This window comes from Anarhichas minor, unplaced genomic scaffold (genome assembly GCF_050575085.1).
Source record: "Anarhichas minor isolate MPS153535 unplaced genomic scaffold, ASM5057508v1 ptg000010l, whole genome shotgun sequence".
Taxonomy (NCBI): Eukaryota; Metazoa; Chordata; class Actinopteri; order Perciformes; family Anarhichadidae; genus Anarhichas; species Anarhichas minor.
The window spans coordinates 14,969,166-14,991,398 of NW_027466456.1; the positions used below are offsets into that span (position 1 = coordinate 14,969,166).

The following is a 22,233-nucleotide window of genomic DNA, read 5'->3' on the forward strand; positions in this document are numbered from 1 at the left end:
CGCATAAAGCTGAGCTCTTCTCAACCTCTGTATTGCTGCATAAAATCAACCATACAGATACCACAGTGATGGTTTCAGAAAACACAAATTTAAAGGACATGTATACAGTAGTATGTACAGGGACCTGTTGTTGAAAATGCAATAATCTGGCATTAAACAGCTACACAACATCCATGATGAAGAATGGCCTGGTCGATATCGACCTCACTATTTCTCCCTATTGTAAAGTCCCGTGTCTAAAAACAGTTTCCCCCGTGTCTTTGGAAATAAAAGACTAAATACTACCAGCTGTGACCCGTGAGATCATTCTCTCATCTTTCACTTTCCTGCTGAATTTCTCTTGCTCTCTCTCTAACACCTCCTCCCGGTTCTCTTCAGTGACACTACAGTATAACAAAAAATACACTGCACAAGTGGTAATGGCACTTGGTTTCCATGGCAACTGCAGACTGCTGAATCTAAGCAGACACACATCAATTAAGAAAAACACAATAAATGGGAGCAAGAGAGAACACACAGGCATTGAGATCACAGGAGGAAACAATTCAGGAGGTGAGTGTGAGACAGGAAGATGAAACAATGGTGGTTCCTAAAGGCATTCTTTTCATTAGGCTCAGGTTGTGGTTATATGGTATTTTTAAAAGGGCATCGACCTTGGGGTCCAGCCACAGATTTGTCTGCCGTGTGTATTTGTGTATCTCTGTGCTGTAATCCACACTCTCCATTTGTGCCGGCTTATCAGCGGATGTAACCTTTCTCTCATCTTCTCCTTTTCCATCCTTCACTCAGCTCTCTATCCCCCCAGCTCCCCCTCGCTCAGATTCAGATAACCTTTACCTATATGACAGTAGTGCTGAAACAATGAAAGACAAATATCAGCCATGTTGATAAAACAATACTCAAATCTATCATTCCATCTCTCCCTTTGCCTTTCCGTCTCTGTGGACGTCTTTCTTGGTCTCTGTCAGTCTCCGCCTCTGGTTTTCTCTTTCACTTTCTCTACAGTCAGTCTCTGCATCCGCCACTTTTTCTCACATTGAAAGCTTCAAACTGCAATGCAGGACCTGAGAAAGGTCATTGCTCTTCATCGTGAGATCAAGGTGGATCTTCCACACACACTTAGAACTTAGACACATGCACACGCAAAAGCTCTCCTGAACACGATATTGCATCACTTCAGTCAGAGCTGTCTGTGGTCTGTCTGCAGTTGTTAAAGTGATGGGACTACATCTAAAGTCTTCTCAGGGTCGAGGGGGAGGGCAGCCATTGATGATTTTGTCATGATTTTGTCCCAGAAGAACCCCCTGACAAATGCTGGGCCCTGTTTCACTGTGACTGACACATCTGCCTGATGCGCTTCTGGTGCCTCCCTCATACTTTGATGTCATGCCAGAATACTAGAAGTGAAAGCTCATTCAAAGCCAACCCACTCAACCTTTTGAAGCCTTTGATCGTTTGGGTTTGACTTGTATTTCTTTGTTGTATCAGCCCAAGTTATGAAAAAATAATGTAGGCATGGTGTTGAATCTGTGTAGGAATCAAATTATGTTAGGAAACATTTTGTGTTCATCTCCACTAAGCTGCAGAAGAGTATTAAAGCCTTTTCACACTCATGGTACACCCACACAGGTGGGTCCAGTTATTTGAGCTGATTAGACCTCTTATCTGGACCTGACTGACATTTTCCTCACTATTTTGTTAAAGCTTTAGTCAATATTCACTTCCACTCGCATTCATTTAATTGATTCCTGTGTGACTAATGAATTTGAGAAGATTAAAATGATGAAACTTTGTGGTGAAAACCATTAATTTCAATAGAATCGGCAAAATCAAAGAATCCGCTCAGGGAGGCGGAATTAACTTTGTTGAACAAATTCATCCGTTGTAGCTAATTAGCTGTGTAGCACCATTCACTTTTATTTAATCTACAGTGTCAGAGGAAAACCCACAAAAGAGCAATGGTTTGCTGGCAGCTTTGAGACAATGATTGATGGTAAAAATACAGCTTTTGAATAAACTGTGTGATCGTATTGTCTCGTCAGTAACAAGCTAATGAGTTTGCTAGCTGACCGTAAGCAAGCATGCTAGCTTGGAGACTTATATTTTACCTCTTCGGTAACTTTGTATTGAAAAAACTGGTAAACTGGTAAATAAAAATGCTATTGTGACAACTAGTGCTAGCTTAGCTGGGCTGGCTAGCGAGCTAACGTTAGCTCTAACCAGTCCTGCGAATAGTCACCATGTCAAGAGCGAATGCTACTTTGTGGTGTGACCGCCGCTTTAGTTTTCTTGTAAGGGAGGGACAGCTGTAGTTGAGTGAGGTTGTATAATTCCCAGCATAGCTCCACCCGCCTTCAAACTCAGCAGAGGTCTAATCAAATAGAATAAATGAAAAACACCTGTGTGGGTGTACAGGGCTTTTGAAACCTGATTAAAACCTCTGTTGAGTTTATGATAAAAGGACAAATTTGCTCCAGTGTGGTTATTTCCATTACCAAACCCATCTCATCTTCTCCTCTAAGAGGGGATAAAAAGTAATGAAAGTAATGCAATGAAACTAAAGCCAGAGAAAGAGAAGCACTACTCTCTGCATGCCTCTGCAATCTACATTTCCTCAGGGCTTGGTGTCGAGGCAGGGGGTGGCCACAGACTGGAAGGGTTTGTATGCGTGTGATTTTGGTGGTGCCGTGTTCAAACTTTGATACACGAACACTGCGTCTTTCCTCTGCGGTGTTAAGAAACTTTAATACACCCAAATTGTTTTGAAGTTTCCAGATGATATGCTCAAGTGGAATGACATTTGACATTTACTGTGCATCATTCAGCAGGCCATAAAACACACTTTAAAACTCACATTCGTGAAACCTCATACCTTTCACATGCTCAGCCGTTGTGTATGTATGCATGTATTAAAAAGGAATGCTTATGAGTGGTGATTGAAAGCTTATCTATGATGTCAGTCAACTAATCGATTCATCATTGCACCTCGAGTCAGCAGCACAAGGGTGCCTGAAAACCTCAGTTCTGCAATGAACAAAACGTCAAAAGTCTGTATGCGTCTACTCAATTACTTTTCTCTGTCAGAATGTGGTCAAAAATGGCTGAAATGACAGAACCGTTTTTAATTTGATCATCATCCATGTCAATAAATGCAGTAAACTGTTTAACAGACCCCGAGTCAAAAGAGCTCCACTGAGGATAATTTCCCAGAAAAGACACAAACTAAATTAAATGGATAAATAAGGTGCAGTGTTTCAGTTCACAACTCAAAACTCCAAAGGACAATCTGCTGCACTGCTGAAGGATTTTTAATTTGGTCTGTGTCATAACCAGAACAGAACAAAGACCAGAAGAGCTGATGGCTATTAATCTCCAGGGTTGAACTTTCACAGCCTGCCCGAAACTGTGGTTTTCTTCCTCTTTTTTTAACACATACACACATATCCGAGCACACATGCAGGCACACTCAGCTGGACATGATGGATGTCCTCTCTTCCCGTTGCTTCTCATCATCTCAGTGTGTGCAGCAAAGAGAGGAATGGAGAACGCACTTCCTACCGATCCCATTTGAACTCCCTCTCTCTCCTCCTCTGCTTCTCTTTTTCACCTTCCACATCATCTATACTTGATGGGCTCTAACAGACTGACTCAGTCCTGCCTCAATAAATAAACCCAAATTAGCTTCATCGATTGCAGTCTATTGTGACTCTACACTGGTCAGCCCTTGAAAAGATGATTCCTTCTTGGTGTTTATCTTGCTACTAAAACATCTCCAGCTCTCATTTTTTCTCAGTCAATCTCTCAGACAAGGTAGTCAGCCTAATGCGAAAAAACGCAGTTAAAAATAACAGCAAAAGCTAATGTCCAATGCTTAAATTTGGCTCAGCGAAAATCTAAAAATACACTGCTGAGTTGGGAATCAACAAACAAGATTTGAAGATTAAAAGCTACCATTGGTTGGACTGATGCTGTGGCTGTATTCCCTACCTCAAACACACTGAGGGCGAAAGGGTGTCCCAGGTGGTGATGGGAGGACAGCAGAACTTTGCGGTTGTCCCCATTCAGATCCACACTCGACAGCAGGTGCAGCTTGGAGTCCACCCAGTAGAGACGCCTGTTAGACAAGTCTGAGAAGATGGAGGGAGAGAGAGAGAGAGAGAGAGAGAGAGAGAGAGAGAGAGAGAGAGAGAGAGAGAGAGAGAGAACAAGACCAAGGAGGGAGAGATGGAGGGAGAGAGGTCATTGCATGAGAAAAGGCCTAGGCTGAGAGGTATATGAATGTAATGGCTCAGTAGCCACACCATCAATCTTCTTTGACGTGACGGCTGAGGCCCTGCACTGAGAGAACACAGATGTGATTGTAATATTGTCGGTTGACTTCTTTGCGGGGGAAAATATATACGTGCCCTTGAGCAAATTGATTAGTCTTGCTGGACTCACGTTAAAAGGAACATTTTGCTGTTCTTCAATTCTATCACCATGTTTCGGCCCCCAATGCTTTTTTTTTCTTTAGGACAACATTTGTGTGCTCCTGCTATAGACCACAAAGTAATGCTGTGGTGAACATGAACATTTATATTATAGATTCCAACAAGTTTGAAGGCAAGGGAGATAATCCAAGTGTTTCAATAAATATGAAATGGTTATGAGTGTGGACATTACTGGAAGTAACAACACTGTAAATTCCCTTTTAATATCACAAGGAAGTTCCGAAAATGTAAAATGTAAAAAAGCAGTAGTTTGATATTATTACTTACGGATTTAATTATTATCATCACATATTTTTGTAATAGGCAAGTCAGCTGACTAAACTTAAAAAAAAAAGATCTGATTCAACATCATCATCTAAAAAAGAACAGAAAAAACAATATTTTCATTCAGTGCTTCACCTCTCCTGACTGAGACAATCAACTGTTTTGTTCGCTGCTCTGTATGAAATCAATGACCAAGGGAAAATACCCCCCACCCCCCCTTCTTTCACAGCGGTCTGGCCAACTCTCTCACTCGCCCTACTCCAGAAAATAATTTGTTTTCATACAGATGTAGTGACACCTCAATTCCACAGAGTGTGGCAACTGCGAGCCTCTCTTTCTCCTCAGGCAAGGGCAGTTGAGAGAAATTGGCTGGTGCCGCGGAGGGAGATGAAAGGGATGATGGGAGGTATTGACGGCACAGAGCGTCGGCCTTATTAATTCGGCCGGTGTTCGCCGGCTTGATTGATGAGAGCCAGACACAAACTGAGCTATGACAATAAGAGCTACTTACGGGTTGCAGCACCCCTGGACTGGTTTCTTCTCCAAGCCCTTGCGGTTTGCCTTTGTTTCTTTCCCTCTCTCTGTCTCTGTGGTCGTCTGTTTCTTTGTGTTGTATTTACTCAAATCATTTTTTCCTTTCTCTCCAAAGGCAATATCAGCATTATAACTTTGTTTGTAAAGCTGCTCTCAGAGCAGATTGATTCTCCCTTCCCCTGTATCATCTTATAGTTTATTCTCCAATGAGCCTCGCATGGTAAAAGTTGAATGTTTTCTGTCCCTCCTTACCCAGGGTGATTCCATTGGGCCACTCGATGTGTTCGGACACCAGAACTTGTCGGTCCACTCCATTCATACCGGCCTTCTCAATTTTGGCCTGACCACCCCAGTCTGACCAGTACATAAACCTGCGGAAAGACACGTTCAGTACCAACCAGTTAGACATGAACGGCTACAATTCAGTAAAACAGATGAAATGTGCAATGTCATAGTCAATCTTTAGAACACAACTAATATGCGACCGAATCTACTGTACTCTATCACACAATGAGTCTGAGTCTCCATCTCATTTTCTCTAGAAAATCTAATTTTACTTCTGAAACAGGCTTTGAAGACACTAAAGGAAAGTTGATACTGTGCATAATTTAGACAACCTATCTTTTCCCACAGGCTTGTCCAGCCCATCTCTCACTCCCGCTGCCTCCATCCTTCTCTACCCTTTCCCTCAACGCCTTTGCCATCTCCTCATGCTTTGTCCTTTCATCAAACATCCCCCCCCCCACCCTTAAACTTCTCCCACTCACCCTTGGTGTGGATCGACTGCGATGGCCCGCGGCTCGCTCAACTCAGTGGCTATCAGCACTTTTCTCTTCCTGCCGTCTCCCGTGGCGACGGAGATGCTCTTGTTGCCAGAGTCGGTCCAGTAGATGTTCTTGTGGACCCAGTCGACGGCCAGGCCCTCGGGGGAGTTGAGCGAGTCGATGAGAGTCAGCTGCTGCGACGAGTCACTGGCCTTGTTGATGTAAGCACTGTTGAACGGTAGAGAAGATCTGTGTCAGTCAGTGATGTGGGAATCATGAAATACCCAAAAATGTAGGAACAGGCGGAAAAAGGCAGACATAGGACAATCACACAAGTTGCACGTTGCTAGTTGTCTGTCTATGCTGGTCTCCTTTTCTTGTGAAGAAAGACTTGAGTAGTACGGGCCTTTGATACCTGGTTGCACATGTTGGGGAACAGGAGTTCATGCCATGTCAGGGGCACTTAAAGCTAACACCTCCAAAGCAAACCTCAGTCCTCCCACGAAACATCACCTCTTAGGTCTTTTTTCCATCAGCAGCTTACAAAACAACCTGCCTCTTTATCCGTTTGTGTCCCTCTCCCCCTCTGTGTCTTGCTGTCTCTTGTCCTCTCAATCTGTCTCCATTTCCCCTCTGTCTGTCCAATCATCTGTCCCCATTTATGCCGTTCTCTTTTCCCTTCCCTCCTCAACATCCTCAGACGTACAGCACATAATTATCGTCACTATATAGATATAGGGATATAAAACAAGACAATATAAGACAACCTTGTTAGAAGGTTGCGAAATGCAATGTCCCAATTTATACCCCGTTGTCACATTGTGGCAAACCGTACCATAATAAAGACGAGAGGTACGGAGGGGAGAAGCAGCTTAACTAAAGGCTGGTGAGGTAGTTGGAGCGAAAGATGAGGTGGAGATGGATGAGTGAGGGACTTGGAAGCAGCTTGCGTTGTTAATTGGCTGTGCTACTGTTTTCCACCACAGACATCTTCATCTGCGGGGGAGTTAGCCTGCTGCCGTCCTGTGATGGATAATCTAAGGTGTTTCTCTCATGTCCCAGGGTTAATAACATGGACCCAACACCTGTCTCACACGCAGCAAATAAAAATGAGGTTTGAAGGAAGAAGAAATCACTCATGTTATTGGTGCAACAGTGGTCTTTTATAGGAACTGTAAATGAAGGACAAGTGGGGGATAAAAACTATAAAACATACCACCCTCTGACTTGTATCCTGTATTGCAACTCATAGTCAGTGATATTCCTTGTTCAATATAATAATCACATCATAATCCCGCTTTACAGACCTAGTGTAGATTCTTGTGGGCATATCATGCATACAATATAATTATTAGAATTGTATTATTTATTCCGTCCTTGTTTTTAGTTACAACTATTCAGATAAACTGGGACGAACAGGTCAGAGGCATGAATAGAAGGCAGACTGGAGTAAGAAAAAAGACAGGGACAGACGAGTCTCAGACCCCCGAGCAGATTGCATCTTTAATTGGCTGTATTATTGTTTTGCAACAGACATCTCCATCACAAGGAGGAGTTAGCGAGTCATCGACCCGTAGCTTGCTAATCACTATGAATTAGTCTGGAAAACCACACCGGGACAATGAGGATGAATCACTTTTAAATACACAGCTATTTATATTTGGTAAAATGCTCCTAATCAGAAGAAAAAGTACAGCACTGGAAAGTAAGTAAAGCTTGGGTAAAAGGTGCGATCAATCATTACGATTCAAGGTAATCAGCTATTTAAAACAGGAAAGCATTGACACATTATATATGAGAAATAAAGTAAACAAAGATGTACAACGAACAACCACAGTCAACTCAGAAGTTCCTGTTGCGTTTGCTAAGAGCAGTAATCGAATGTTCTTCACAAAGATGCTCTGATTTATGGGTTGTTCATTTCTGTTAGTTGACTTACATCAACCTGAACAGCTGCATCACTCTCATTCAAGCTTCTCACAATTTATCTGGCCATTTTTCATTTGCTATGTCTTTTATGGATGTATCTTGGTAGCAAGTTGGCTGCAGAATGGAGGAAGACGACTTCACCATTCTCAATCCTGCCAACAAAACTCTTGATTGGTCAATCTTCAAATTGTCAATGAGCACCAGACCTGTGCAACTCGCTGAACAAGTCAGAAAAGTGCGACGGCAATTGAAGAGATCTGGAACCAAGCAAGGTGAATGGAGGAATACGCTGGAAAAATGTAAACGCATATTTGGCACGTGTGATATCGCCGTCATGTAGCCATTTTGTCTTTAAGAAGACCATGGGACTAAAACTATTATGCTGATGAACTATCTAAAGGAGCAGCAGATGATCTCAAAAATACTTAGGTATACTGAGAGTTTCGGATCGTATTACAGTCCTTCAACATTATATCATGCAACACAAAATGCGCCGAGTATACTTTAATGCTTTAGGATGTAAAAATATCTATTTTTTCAATGTATGACAGGGAGGATCATTACGAATGAGTTCATTTGTCCTTGCTTTGTCAGAAGCCCTTGAGTAAATCTCTGGGTTTGTGTGGAAGTATGCAGATGTGCATGTGTGTGTGTGTGTATGCAGATGAGTAATGGTGGTGATTATTGAGGCAGTGACATTAGAGAGAGCATATGGCTCAGCTGAGATGATAGAAAGCCCCTCCCACTACCTGCCAGCCATAGTAAGATGTAATGTAAGATAAACACACACACAAGCATGATATACTTACAGCATATTGCATGTGTGTGAAGGACAAACAATTCCACCTTTTACTGACAGGTGACACAGCCCTCCAGGTGTGACACACACATACACACACACACACACACACACAGCCCCCAGGTGTACCTGGCTCACTACCAGAAGTGTGACAAGTTGAAGCAGACAAGATGGATGTATAGAGGAGAAACAGGATGACAGAATGGCTGAAGAACAAGGAAAGGAAATTATTCAAACTGTTAAAGTCCTGATTCTGCACAATGCCATTCATGGTTTTATGTAGGCTTTAATGCTATTGATAAATACTTGTCAAACAATGTCCAACCTTCATCACATGTTATGGCAGACAAATAACATGTACTTTTCATCCTGTGTGTGTGTGTGTGTGTGTGTGTATATACCTGTATATTTTACGATGATATAGATCACACCAGAACATCTTGTTGGTGGACACGTCTACATCCAGGGCCACCGCGTTCTTCAGCGTGGGAACCACCTGTGTGTATTCATTCTTCAGCAGGTCAATGCGACGGATCTCATGACGGTTGGTGAACATCAGGTACGGACTCTTTCCTGATGGAGAGGGAAATGCATTTACGTCACAATCACGTGTGAGCGTGTCTCCTGAAGAACCTCTGCTGCCATTCATTTACAACTTGACACGAGCGAAATTGGACAGATTGGCCTCAAATCCCAGGAGATGTGTCGATACCATTTACAGCCATTAAACCTACTATTGCAACCCCAAAATAATTTATATTTTACATTCTCAACCCCGCTCTCTACTAGACATGGGCCATTTGCAATGCTGCCAATCATAAGTGTGCTCGTGTAGATGTGACAAGGAAACATTTGCTGATCTTGGAAACTATACATAAATTGTAACACACATTCCAAATCTGTATCTGAAAGGTGAACCATCTTGTAATGCAGTCCACACTGTACCCGAGCCTGACACAGACAAGGTCACATTGTGCTACTCACTGACAGTACAGTGTGCTGTCATGTGTTACCATGTCAACAAGCCCTCCTGAAAATTGTCAAAGTTGTTGACTTGATGTATAAAAAAAAAAAAAAAAAAAGAAAAAAAAAAAAAACACCAACATTTTAAACAGTGACACTGACATGACATGTCACTTTAACACTGAGCATGGCAAGTCCTGCCCTTGTGTCCATTATACAACAGATTTTAGATCCAGTTCAACGAACTATCTAATGAGTCGTCCACCTACTTTATGTTCTTGGCTGTATATGAATTGACCTTGATTTTGATGAATGAGTAGTGTCAAAATGTTGCTCTATCAGGGAGCTCCAGTCCTTTTTTTGCCCTTCACATCTACTTCAGCAGTACTGTTGAACACCTTCACATACTGTTATCTACAAACATACCATGGGTGACGTTGTGGGAACATAATGTAAGATGGTCTTGTTTTGCATTTGTACTAATATGGTTCTTAACACATGCATTTGTGATGATGTGAGCTTAAATAAATCATCCAAATAAACCCTTTAAAAGAATAACGTCCTGCAAACACACCCACACACATATTGTTTGACACAACATAATGCTGTTCACTTAAGTATTCACACAATTATGCTCCGCAGACAGGTAGCGCATATATTATGCAAGTTGGCCCTAACTGAAAGCCTTGAAAAGGAAACATCCATTTAAAGAGTCTTTGAGTGTGTGTATACGAGTGTTTGTCCTGCCGCCGGATGAAGTAGTGAAGCACGATGTGCAGGTGGATAAAGTAGACCAACAACTAGACATGACACATCGTTCTATTTTTAGTACAAACAGCAGCTTGTCAAAAGTGTGTTTCTGGGTTTTCTTCAACAGTACGTGCCGGCTGGCACATCAGTTACCTGGGGCTGAAGGGGAGCATGAGTCAAGAATTTGAACAATTGCCATACAGTTGACAAGGTCAACTTCCTCTTTAGTACACACTGATACAAATGTATATGTATATATACTGTATATAATTCATTTGTATGCATACCTGCATACGGTAGAGACAACTCACACACTGTACACACACACTCACAAATCCATCAAATTTACTTCTAGATCATCAATATCATTCATCAAACTGTAATCCAATTATTTGACTTTACTTTAGCTTACTTTAGTCTGTCTGCATGCTTCTGTCTGTCTTTATCTTTCGCTCTCTTTCACACAAATACCCATCCATCTCATTTCCATCAGCTTCACTTCTCTCTCCTATCTGTCAAGTTACTCGCCGCGCCACACTGTCCAGTAAAGCAGAAATGCCACGTAACGAGACAAAGTTGGGCAACAGTCACACTGACATACACACACACACAGACACACACACACACACTCACACACAAACTCATACTTTCCCTCAATAGGTTTCCTCAGCCTCGGTTTAATACGGGCTACTGCACAGGGAGAAAATATTACATTTCTACTACTGTTTGGATTCAATCATTTTCCTCTGACTACTAGGTTTGAAACCATCAATTTCACAAGCTGTGGGAGAGAGAGGGGGAAAGGGAGAGGGAGGGAGAGAGAGAGAGAGAAACGCAAGTAGTAAGAGACAGGCACTATGGCAATATGATAGTCCGTCTTTCTGTCTTTCTCTGTCTCCATCACTGATGGATGCAGGCAATGATGGAGAAATAAAGAGTAAGAGGACGTAATTGGGGAGGAAACAAGAAGGGAAAGACATCAACGGATCAAGTGACATCAGGGGAAAGAAAGTGGGCAGAGTAGAAGAAAGAGGAAAGCAAGAAAGCCGGGATGACAAAAGAGAGCAACAACATTTAGAATTATGTATAATAAGAACAGAAAGGATCTAACTTCTCTTTCATCAATCCCCCTGACCCATTTGTTCAAGACAACATCTCTAATACCTCATCACTGCTGTCGCAGCAATATGTCCTCCATTACGTTAAAAAAAAAGAAAGAAGAGTCACTGCTTTCCTCAGGCCACGACACCAGAGATGTCATAAAAAAGTGCAACATAATCTCTCCTCAATATATCCCGGCAGAGCAACAGTCAGCTTTCTTAACAAGAACAGGATCCCCTAGATATATATTTGAAGCTGTATTGCCAGTTCAGGGCTGTTGGGCCCCGTTAGCCAATTAAGATAATGCAGAGAAAAGATAAATACAGGCTGGGGAAATGCCGTCGGGGCACTAGAGGCGCTTTCATTTGCACAAAAGGAGATGTTTATGTTGAGGAGATAGAAAGTAAGAACTTAACGACAGACGGAAAGGTCAGACAAAGGTAGGAAATTCTGCAGGATGATGGGGGTGTTCAGTTGCAGCCAGTGTGATGGCGGTGTGGATGAGGTAATTAGGATGATGTTATGTCTGGAAGTAGACACACATGTCTAGGTCAGCCAAGCGTGTTACAAAACATGATGTATAATGATGAATAGATGCTGCAGCAGGGAACAGAAATGAACCTTCTGTCAAAAGTCAGAAAGTCATCCTACTTGCCAGCATTCCTCATGACAAAGAAAATTATATAACCTTCCATTATTTATATGATGGACTGCTAGATTATCCCTGAGAAATTGTTCCTCTTCTAACAATTTCTGCACCAACATTTTAAAGCTGTGACCACTATCTTGATGGGTCATTGAAAGAATAAAAGACGGACACAATAGATGATAAATATACATGTGCACATTTGTATTCTGGGTTAATATTACCAGCATCCTTAAAGGCAGACAGAATTCAATGCTATGTGCTCGTCTATTAAAAGTATGAGACAACAGGAACTGAGACGAGGTTTGACAAGTGTTTCAAAATCTTTTGACAATGGAAAATCTGACCAGTGCTTGAAACTCATTTTTGAAAAGTGTGTGCTCAAACTGTCAAGTGTGGAAAAAAAAAAACTGCTCTGTGGTTAAGTCCGCAGTACTCTGTAGATGAGAGAGACAACGAGGAACAAAGGGAAGGAAACGAGAGCAAAAAAAGAAAGTACGACTTTGGTCCACAGGCAGTTTGTAAATTTCCTCTGCATCGTTGTGACAGCGGGTCCTGTTTTCATCCACCAGTTTTGGGGGTGTACCTGTAGTGTTACCCATCCTGTCACATTTGTCTTATTCTTATCCTCTTAACTTTTGTTTTGTCATAAAAAAGCAATTTATTTGGATGGATGGATGGATGTATATTTCAGTTCACACAATATTGGCCCCCAAAACCATTGCTATTGAATTCATAGGAAATAATAGGTTTACAAATAATTAGGGGATCAGACGAACGTTTACTTTATGTTTTTTCATTTTTATATAGGTGATGCTAATGAAAGCTAGTTCGCAGAGCCAGCGAGTGTTCATTGTTTTGTGTGACACTTCAAATCTGCAGCACTGATAATATTTGGTTGTTTAGCAATCCTGAATATACAAGAATAAGATTATTTACATTGCTTATTTTTGTCCACATGCCTTGCATTATCATGGACAAAAGCAGAAAGAGTATTTTTGATTTGTTTTGAGTTCTACTTGCAGCCTTAAACGTCTATTTAATTTAGCATCTTTAATAATACAGTTATGAAATAATACAAATTTGGACACTGGCAAAACATTCTCTCTCTCTCTCTCTCTCTCTCCATCCCTCCCTCCCTCCCTCCCTCATACACACAATATTAATAACTCAAGTTGACGACTCAGTGAGTGGAATCACACCCATAACAGTGTAAACACAAAACAATGAATGCAATTAGTGTAGAGCAAGGCTTTCTCAGGGGACTTAATGGACGCTGCCGTGTACTAATACAAACACGCAACACGCATTCACAAATACCAGCTTAGAAGAGGGAACGCATCATGACTCCAATCTGGGACTTTACTTTTAATTGGCATTGCTAGTGTTGCATTTTACTCCGAAATGAATCTGCAGAGCCTGAAACCACGTGTTAGGATTAGAATGAAATGCACTCTTTGTACACTGGACAACGCAAAGAGCACAGGTAACTCTTCTTCTTTCAATAGTTTGCACAGGCTCAACTTGCACTAATACAACAAACACAAGTAGAAAATGCAGGGAGAAAAAAAACTCCTCTATATATGCCATTGCGTTTAACTTGAGGACGGCATTGTGTTTTGCTGTGTGCCTCTGAGACAAAAGCACAAATAACAGCCTTAACTTCGATATGTGTAAATAATATTGGCACTCGGCAAGTGCCACACCTCATCAAAGAATGTGTCACTCCTCTTGCCCAGTGTCTGTGTACTGATGTTGATGAGACTCCTCGAAATAACCGTGTGTTCAAATGTGTGACCAGAATCCTGAAGTGCATATGCATGCTGATGTGTGTGGCCATGCACATGTGCGATTGGCTGCACATACGAGCGTCTAGGAATGAGTTCACAGGCAAATACGGCTTCATTAGGTCCACGTTACGTCAGCTTCACGAAGCAAACCTCTCTGTATTTATGGTCCCATCTCTAGTTATGGCTTTGAATAAATAAACTTCAACATCAATAATAATCCCGTCACATTTTCTGTGTCTTCCTCTTGATGCTGTCTCCGTTGGCACGCTATAACATCTGCCACAATAGACCGTGCGGATGCATCTCCACATTACTTCAATGAGCAGAGAGATAGCCATCCTTCCATTTATCTTTTTCCCCCCCTGCTGCTCGCCTCTCTCCTCTATTCGAATAAATGTCCCGGCCTCTGACAAAGACTGTTTGCGCTGCTTAACAGTAATAAAGATTCACACAGAGAGGCATGAAGTAATCAATGGTGTTTTTTATGCCACTTAGCTCAGGAGTGAGGGCCCGTTTTCAGCTTTAAGCTCTCTCATTAACAGACCAGTTCAGCCTATAATGACTCAACCAAAGACCGATGGCGGTAATCACTAATAACACTCTTTTCTCTCTCTTGTCCTACAAAAAAGTTAATTTGCTGTGTAACTCAATCAGGTAAAGATTAAATTCCAAATCTAGGGAAATGTGTAGTTGCAAGGCATTAACACTGCCAGGCCCAGAGCTTATGTTTCCTGTAGAATCTATAAGACAGTAGATAAAACACTGATAATGAACTGATAATAGTAATCCTCTCTAGGGCTGCAATTACTCTTCTTTTCTTTTTCATGTAAAAGGTGTAAAGTTTGACATTACCAACAGCACTGAAATTCGGCTTTCAGACCAGCTAGGTGTAAAATATACATAAACTTTTATCACAACATCACTACACATCAGTAGCTCTAATTTGTCAGCGGTAGCAGGAAACGCTATCTGCACATTTAAATGGTTGTCGACAGAAAGAGTTGTTATCGGTATTCACATGGAGCTTTTCAAAAGGCACTTTCAGTGCCAGCTAACAAGCTGCAGTTGCATCTTCACCTCAGGATTTAGACAGACCATTTCCCAGGAACAATGTTTTTAATTTCATTCACACCACTGCTCAGAGTGTTTACCCAGGCCAACGAGAGCTGGGACCCTGCTTGCATCCCACAGTGAGTGGGCAGGCCCCCGCCCCACACTACACCCTTCCCCTCGACACTCCAGTGAGAGCAGAGGCAGCTGACTGCAAACTTTTCATTAGTGGGGATTGCAGAAAAAGGTGGCAAATATTTATCTTTGCACAGCTTGCTGTGCAAGGCCTCCACACAAAGCACGCCTCTCGTTTTCTCAGTGTGAGAATCGTGTGGGATGGGCCTCGGTAGCTACGGGTGCTGGAGCGGGAGAGTAATTAGTGTATACGAGAGCTAGTCTCGACGTGTGATTCCTTTTGAGTACATGTGTGGCTGTGTCTGTTTTTTTGTGAGAACATCCATCTATGACAGAGCGTGTCTTTACCTGAGCAAATGTGTGTGTGTGTGTGTGTGTGTGTGATAAATAACTCACCCACAGCCTTGCAGGTCTTAGAGGCAGGGTCCATCTCGTAGCCTTCGTAGCATTCACACTTATAATCTCCTTTGTAGTTGATGCAGATCTGACTGCAGGCATCTGGGTTCTCACATTCATCTATGTCTGTGTAGAGAAACATGGCACAAAGACATGGAGATCAAAACAACACTACAGACACACAGCAAGTTATTTATGTCTTAAGAGGAGCACATTTTCTCTATCTAGCATGTTAACAATCTTTCTCAAAAAAATCTTGACTTCAAATGGAGTTTCTAGGGTTTATCTTTGTCTTTCAGGCCGAGAGCGTCAACAGACACTATTAGAACATATTGTGAAAAAATATGCACGCTCGTTACTTGTTGAGTAATAATTGTGAGAAAACCATTTCAATTGAATTTAGATGGATCATTATAGTGTATTAGAAGTTATTTCGACCAAATGTTTAACATTATTCTGTATCATACTGTCAAAGAAGGGATCTGGTGGTTGGACATTTTTCATTGGCTTTGCTGGCTTGGACTCATCTTTATATGACTGAATATTGTGTCGACAGGTTATTCCACCTGTCCACTGCACAGATATGTTGTCCTTGCCAGCACAACAGAGATACTCAGTCACAGGGTGGTACATTTAAACAACTTAAACCAAATAAAACCATAAAACAACAGTCCAACATTTTGGGAAGTGACTCGTTTGCCAGAAAACCCACAGCCTGATGAGGAGATCAATACCAATTTCATCTCCCTGAGTTTAGGATTCGGGATGTGTTTAAAGCTCAGCAACAAGACGGAAAGCAGGGGAAACTGCTTCCCTGGCTCTGTCTGAAGTAAAACAAATCACTGCTTTAAAGCGGACTTATTTATGCTTTGGATCTTATCTTGTTCATTGAACTTGTGTAGGAGAAGGAATGCTAAAGTCTGGCAATGTGATTTCAGACTGTTGCATCATTTGAGCTTTTTTTTTTGAGTATTCAACGCATAACCAACTCTATGCAACATATACAGTATATGAAAATAATGTTGGCATCATGGATGGATTCATATGTAGTATAGATCCACCCAATAATCTGGGCCTGGCAACCAAACTACGATTGCAATAACACTCAGTGTGTTTGTGTTCTAACTGCCTCCATATCCCTGAATTACAAATTGTGCATTTAAAAATAGTTCTGCTTTTGAGGCGTTTAAATAAGTTGTTTTTGTGCCAGTTTACTCCTGCTTCAAGTCTTTACTCCATTTTTAATGAAAAAACAAGCACATTTCCCAATACTTTATTTCAAAATGTTCCTTTTACCAGAATATGACCGATAGTTAGGGGTTAGAAACTCTATTAAACTCTCACGGAACTCCTATGGTTTATCACAGAGCTAAATAAACAGGCCAAATAAAGAAGTCTTCTACGTTTAAGGAATACTTACCTAGAGTAAACATCCGTTGACAAACTCTGCTAAAACTCGTGCAGTGTAATCCAAGTGTCATTTATCCAGTCGAATGATCAGTACTTGCCAAACAAATGCATCTTAGCTAAAACCTTATCATTTAAAACACACTGCACAAACAGTCTGATGCTTGCGGCAGCACGAGTCCTGTGAGAGTTTGCAAACATGTGTGATTTAGTTTTGCTGTTGTCAACTCATCAAGACTTTTCTCTGTTAATTGATTCTCCGTTCAATGCGGAGGTTTGCGAGGAAAGCAAAGTTCTCTTCAGGAATTCAAGATGACACAGGTTGACTAATTAATAATATATAAATGGTCTTTTTCTGGGTGAAGTATTTTGTTTACCTCCACAAGTCTTTTTGTCCAGGAGTTTATACCCAGAGGGACATTCACACTCATAACCAATTTTGCGATCGCTGCAGATGTGGGAGCAGCCGCCATTGTTGTCTGCACACTCATTCAGGCCTGTTGAGAGAGGGGCAGTGGGAGGACGGATAGAGGACGAGGCGGGCACAAGAGGGGAGGGAAGATAAGTTGAATATGAAATAACTCCAGCAGGCTATTGGACAGAGAACATTCAGCCTGGATAAAGCACAAAGAAACACCAAAAGTTGAGCATGCGCAGTTTTCATCATCCTGCCAGTTGAGATAAGTTAGTCCTGTAAAGTATGTCTGTGTACACACCAAATTTCCACACAAAACAAACAAAAACAAAACACATTAAGCCTAAAAGCAGTAGAAAAAGGATGTATATAGACAGTATATATATGTGTGTGTGTGTGTGTACAGTATAGCAATGGGCCTGTTTGTGTGTGTGTGTGTGTGTGTTCATAGCCTATAGGCATAGTCTGAGCCAAATGCACCTGGAATCAATCCATTCTCCAGCAGGGAGCTTGGACACGTTTACCAGGTGCCACTCCACAATGATGCCTATTGTTACACAGGCACACGCCGTCCTTCATCCTCTCCTCTCAGTCTCTCCATTTGCTGTTTGTTGTTGTTGTTGTATTTTAGAACAGAAGAACAGATTGGACTCCCTCTCAGTCATGCTTCCTTTATTTCCTTTCCTTTTAGTATCTGTTTCTGCACCCCAGTTTATTCCTTTGTCTTTCAACTACCCTCCAGGGAGAAGAGAGAGATCGCTGCAGAAAACTAAAGCTGGTACTTCATTACCGGCTTACAGTAAAGGTTTAAGCTTCAAAGCTACAGGTTGTGATGTGAGGCAGTGAGACTGGGAGAGAGAGACGGCAAGAACAGAAATGGACAGAGACTGAGAGAGAGAGAGAGAAAGACGGAAGTAGACTTTAAGAGACATTTGACTAAAATGATGGTTGCAATTCACATTATAGCGTATTATAGAGTATTCTACCAGATTACAACAAATCAACTCAGTATAAACATAGTATTGAGGTCAAAGAAAGTGAAAACATGAAAACCTGTTTCAACTAATTCATTTTAGCAAGACAGCTAGATAATATACTATATGTATGTGTACAGATAAATGTAAAATCTTTGAAGTTCCCCTTTTTGGTAAATATGATTACAGTATAAATGATACCTGAGACAAGTCCAGCTTTGTGTTAACAGTTTGGAAGAGTTCGTTTCCCTTTTCTACAAGACAAAACCACAAAAAAGTGGCGAGGTCCATAAAGAAACGTTTGGTGTGGAAAACTCGACAGGCCTGCACAGAGCCTCGTTGCCTAATAATCATGTGACGACTTCACTAATGCTATTGAGGCTGAATGGCAGCAGATCACTGCGGCAAAGTTCCAAAATCTTGTGGAAAGCCTTCCCAGAAGAGTGAGAAGTTGTTCTAATAGTATTTTAATAAACACGGTTTTGGGGCGAGATATTAAAACCATATCAATGCAATGTTCAGATGCCCATATACTTTGACTCTAAAGGACCCGGAGGAGCTTTGAACCATTAGTTAAGTGTTCTTATCGTACACGCACAACCTTTTTACAAAGCTTTGGCCTCGAACCAAGAACTATTGCGTTATCCATGTTGTGCATAATGGCAGTTGTAAGTTATAGCGAAGACAAAGAGGAGGTGCAGGTCTGCCTTTGAGACTCACTGAACATCATGTTTAACATTAATGATATGGTTACAAGTCAATCTCATTACAGTGTACATCCATCTGCCTGGAGATCAGAGCTTGCTGAAAGGGCAGCACTCTCGCATATCATTTCGTAGCTCCCGGCTCCTACTTCAGAGCAAGACCGTGAGTGAAATGCAGTCCCCTTAAGTAATCTCTTGAGTCTTCTGCTTGTACATGTACTTGAGCAGCGTATGTTCTTAATACATTTTAAATTACATTTAATTAACAGGTATGTTTTTTCTCAACAGCCTCTCTCTCTCTGTGTGCAGCTGGATTGCGCTGCTTGTCATGTGAGCTCCGTGACTGAAGTTCGCTAAGTGGTAATTATCTATGGTGTATAGATAATCTGTGTGGTTCCATATGGGTAACGTAGTCCCGTCACGTTTTCCTGGCTAAGATCGCACCAGAGGGCAGAATCGCTCGGCTCTTTGATCATAACAAGGCGGTCGAGAAATGCCCTGATTTCCCCTGCCTTGATAAAATGAAGCTCCGTTTACTAAGAAGAGTGACCACCCACATTACGTAGATGCCTGGGTATGAGAGTGTGTGTGTGTATCTGTGCTATTACACTAGTGTATACGTTCATCCATGTATGCAAGAGATGCTGAAAGTACTAATGAGTATACGGGCATGTAGGTGTGTGAAGAGAAACAAAGACTAATTACCACACTCCTTCATGGGCTCATCAGACCAGTCCTTGCAGTCTTTCACATTGTCACACACCTTGCTGCTGTCAATACACTCCCCGTTCTTACAGCGAAACTTCCTCGCCCCGTCACACTTTGTAACTGTGGTGGAGACACAACACACCGCCAAGCTACAGATCAGTTTTACTGAGGTACATCTCTGTTCAGCTAGAAACACACAATGTTCAGGTACTTAAGTAGGCGTGTTAGGCTGCATTCACACCAAACCAGGCGTTGAAGCCAGTCCTCTCATTCATTTACATGTGGGTAGTGCGTTTAACTTGTGGCGATGGGGACCGCAAGAGTTGCCGGAAAAAAAGAAGAAGCCTGATTTGGTGTGAATGTAGCCTTAAACAAATCCTGCACAGTTGAACCCAGTTAGTATTCTGCAACAAAAGAAAAAAACAATGCCACCAAAATTCTAATTGCTAACATATTACTATTTATGGGGCAGTCACTTCCAGTGGGGGGGCTTTCTTTCTTTATTTTCTGTGTTTGAAATGATTTAGGTAGGTAGAGTCAATGTGACGCCCTTGCAAACAATATTGTGCTGTACTGCACTTAAAAACACTGGCTTCGAGATAACATTTTTTGTGTATTAATATTTGTAAACTCAGGGTGATGTGTAAGCCATAATGCAGTGAGTGGTTGAATTAAAATATCACTGTGACACTGGGACATTGTGGCGTCTTGCTTCAGCAGTACTTCTTTAAAGTTTCTCATGAGACTAACTGCAGCCATCTCTGCTACTTTCTACTATATCCTCTGTGAATCTTGTTTGCAGTATTAGAGTTGTAATTGGATAGTTGTTTTTTCGGGTGAATCAAGTAGGACAAAAGGACAAAAAAAAAAAAATGCATGAAGCTGATAATTTGCAACAGAGATTTAAGATTTAAAGAGTTCTATTGCCACTTTTCTCTGCAGTGTACTTTCAAGCAAATGAATAAACACTTTTGACACCCTGCATGAAGGGCATAACGTGAGAAGTTGTTTGCACGTTCAACAACCTATACTCGTCCGACACCTACCGTTTACACAGCCAGCTTCATCGCTATAGTCCGGACAGTCGTGAATTTTATTACACTGTTTGGTGCCGTGAATACAGGATCCATCGCCACACTGGAACTCATCAGGTCGGCATGTAAGCAGGGCTGAGGAACACAAACCACACAAACGTATACATTAGAATGAGCTGACCTGTTATTATTTCAGTGAAAATGTAATTTATGGGTCTCATTCAGCCCCATCATTTCTCTTCTATGAAGATGTGCATGTGTGCAGTATCTCTTTTGCTTCTTTAATCAGGCCAACATGCAGTGCGTTCCAATCCAACAGTAATCAGTCATACACCGCTCTTACCTGCACAGAAAAAGCCCCGACGGAAATGAAAACGAGGCAGGTATTCATTCACTGTCTGAGGAAAACCCACATCCAGTGACCTATTGAGTATGTGTGTATGTGCAAGTGTATCTGGGTATTTGTTTGTGCGTGGTCTAACGGCGAGAGCAGCTTTATTTAACTCATTCGTCTTTTTAACTGGCTGTTTAATTATTCATGTGTTGTGTTTTGGCTCTGCCAAGGGAACGGAGGCAGACATGATTGATGGCTGTGGAGGCCAATGAGTGGAAGACTATCACTGTATCAGGAAATCTGGAATAAAACACAGCCACGCACACTTTCACACCAAGCGAGCACCCGCACCCACAGAAGGACATGTCCTGTACTGGTAAGCAGACACATACGCGCACATCAAATGAGCAAACTGAAATGCCGTGTGCAAGACGTGTGCTCCTTCACATGAACACAGATATGCTTCTAATGCTCAAACTAAAAATAAAGATAAACACGTGTTAATGCTAGAATCAGCAAAGTGAAGAGGTCATAATCATGTGCCATCACAAAAATGTGCTGATTCTTTCAGCCAAATGATTGGGACCTGAGCTCAGCTAATTATGATGAATCCCTGGGAATAGTAATAGTAATGGATTGCAATCTGCAGATATGCTGGCAGGAGCAAAAAAGGAGGGATCCAACGAGAGACACGGTTTGACCATTTCTCATTTACATTAACCTCCTGTCGCCCTTCTCACAGTCACTTGTCTCGGCATGTCTGTGAAGTAACACGAGATTATGGAGACGGATGTTTCAAATAAGATGGAAGATAACAACCAGGGGACGGGTCTGTGTGAGAGCTTGACGGAATAGAGGAGGAGGAGAGAACACACTGCAGATATGCAATCATTCTCACATTTCTGATTTACATTGAAATGTTGCACCTCCCCCAAGCTGCTGCGCTCTGCTCTCTCATTTACATTTTGCAGACATCTGAAACTATTACATCTTGTTTGACACAAACCTCCAACCGCCCACTTTCATTCACAATGTGACGAGCATGC

The 22,233-nt window shown here is 41.8% G+C and overlaps 1 protein-coding gene across 7 annotated transcripts in view; it reads right to left on the bottom strand.

Moving 5' to 3' along the window:
• The window catches only part of lrp8 (low density lipoprotein receptor-related protein 8, apolipoprotein e receptor), a 157,243-nt gene that overhangs the window by 24,274 nt on the left and 110,736 nt on the right, over window positions 1-22,233 (bottom strand). For all 7 annotated transcript variants that reach the window (XM_076088357.1, XM_076088354.1, XM_076088352.1 and 4 more), the window contains 8 exons: window positions 20,866-20,988; window positions 19,817-19,939; window positions 17,396-17,515; window positions 15,612-15,737; window positions 9,182-9,353; window positions 6,056-6,280; window positions 5,541-5,659; window positions 3,988-4,127 (listed from right to left, as the gene is read on the bottom strand). In XM_076088357.1, the coding sequence (XP_075944472.1) occupies window positions 3,988-4,127; window positions 5,541-5,659; window positions 6,056-6,280; window positions 9,182-9,353; window positions 15,612-15,737; window positions 17,396-17,515; window positions 19,817-19,939; window positions 20,866-20,988 (1,148 nt within the window). The remainder of the gene's footprint in view (window positions 1-3,987; window positions 4,128-5,540; window positions 5,660-6,055; window positions 6,281-9,181; window positions 9,354-15,611; window positions 15,738-17,395; window positions 17,516-19,816; window positions 19,940-20,865; window positions 20,989-22,233) is intronic.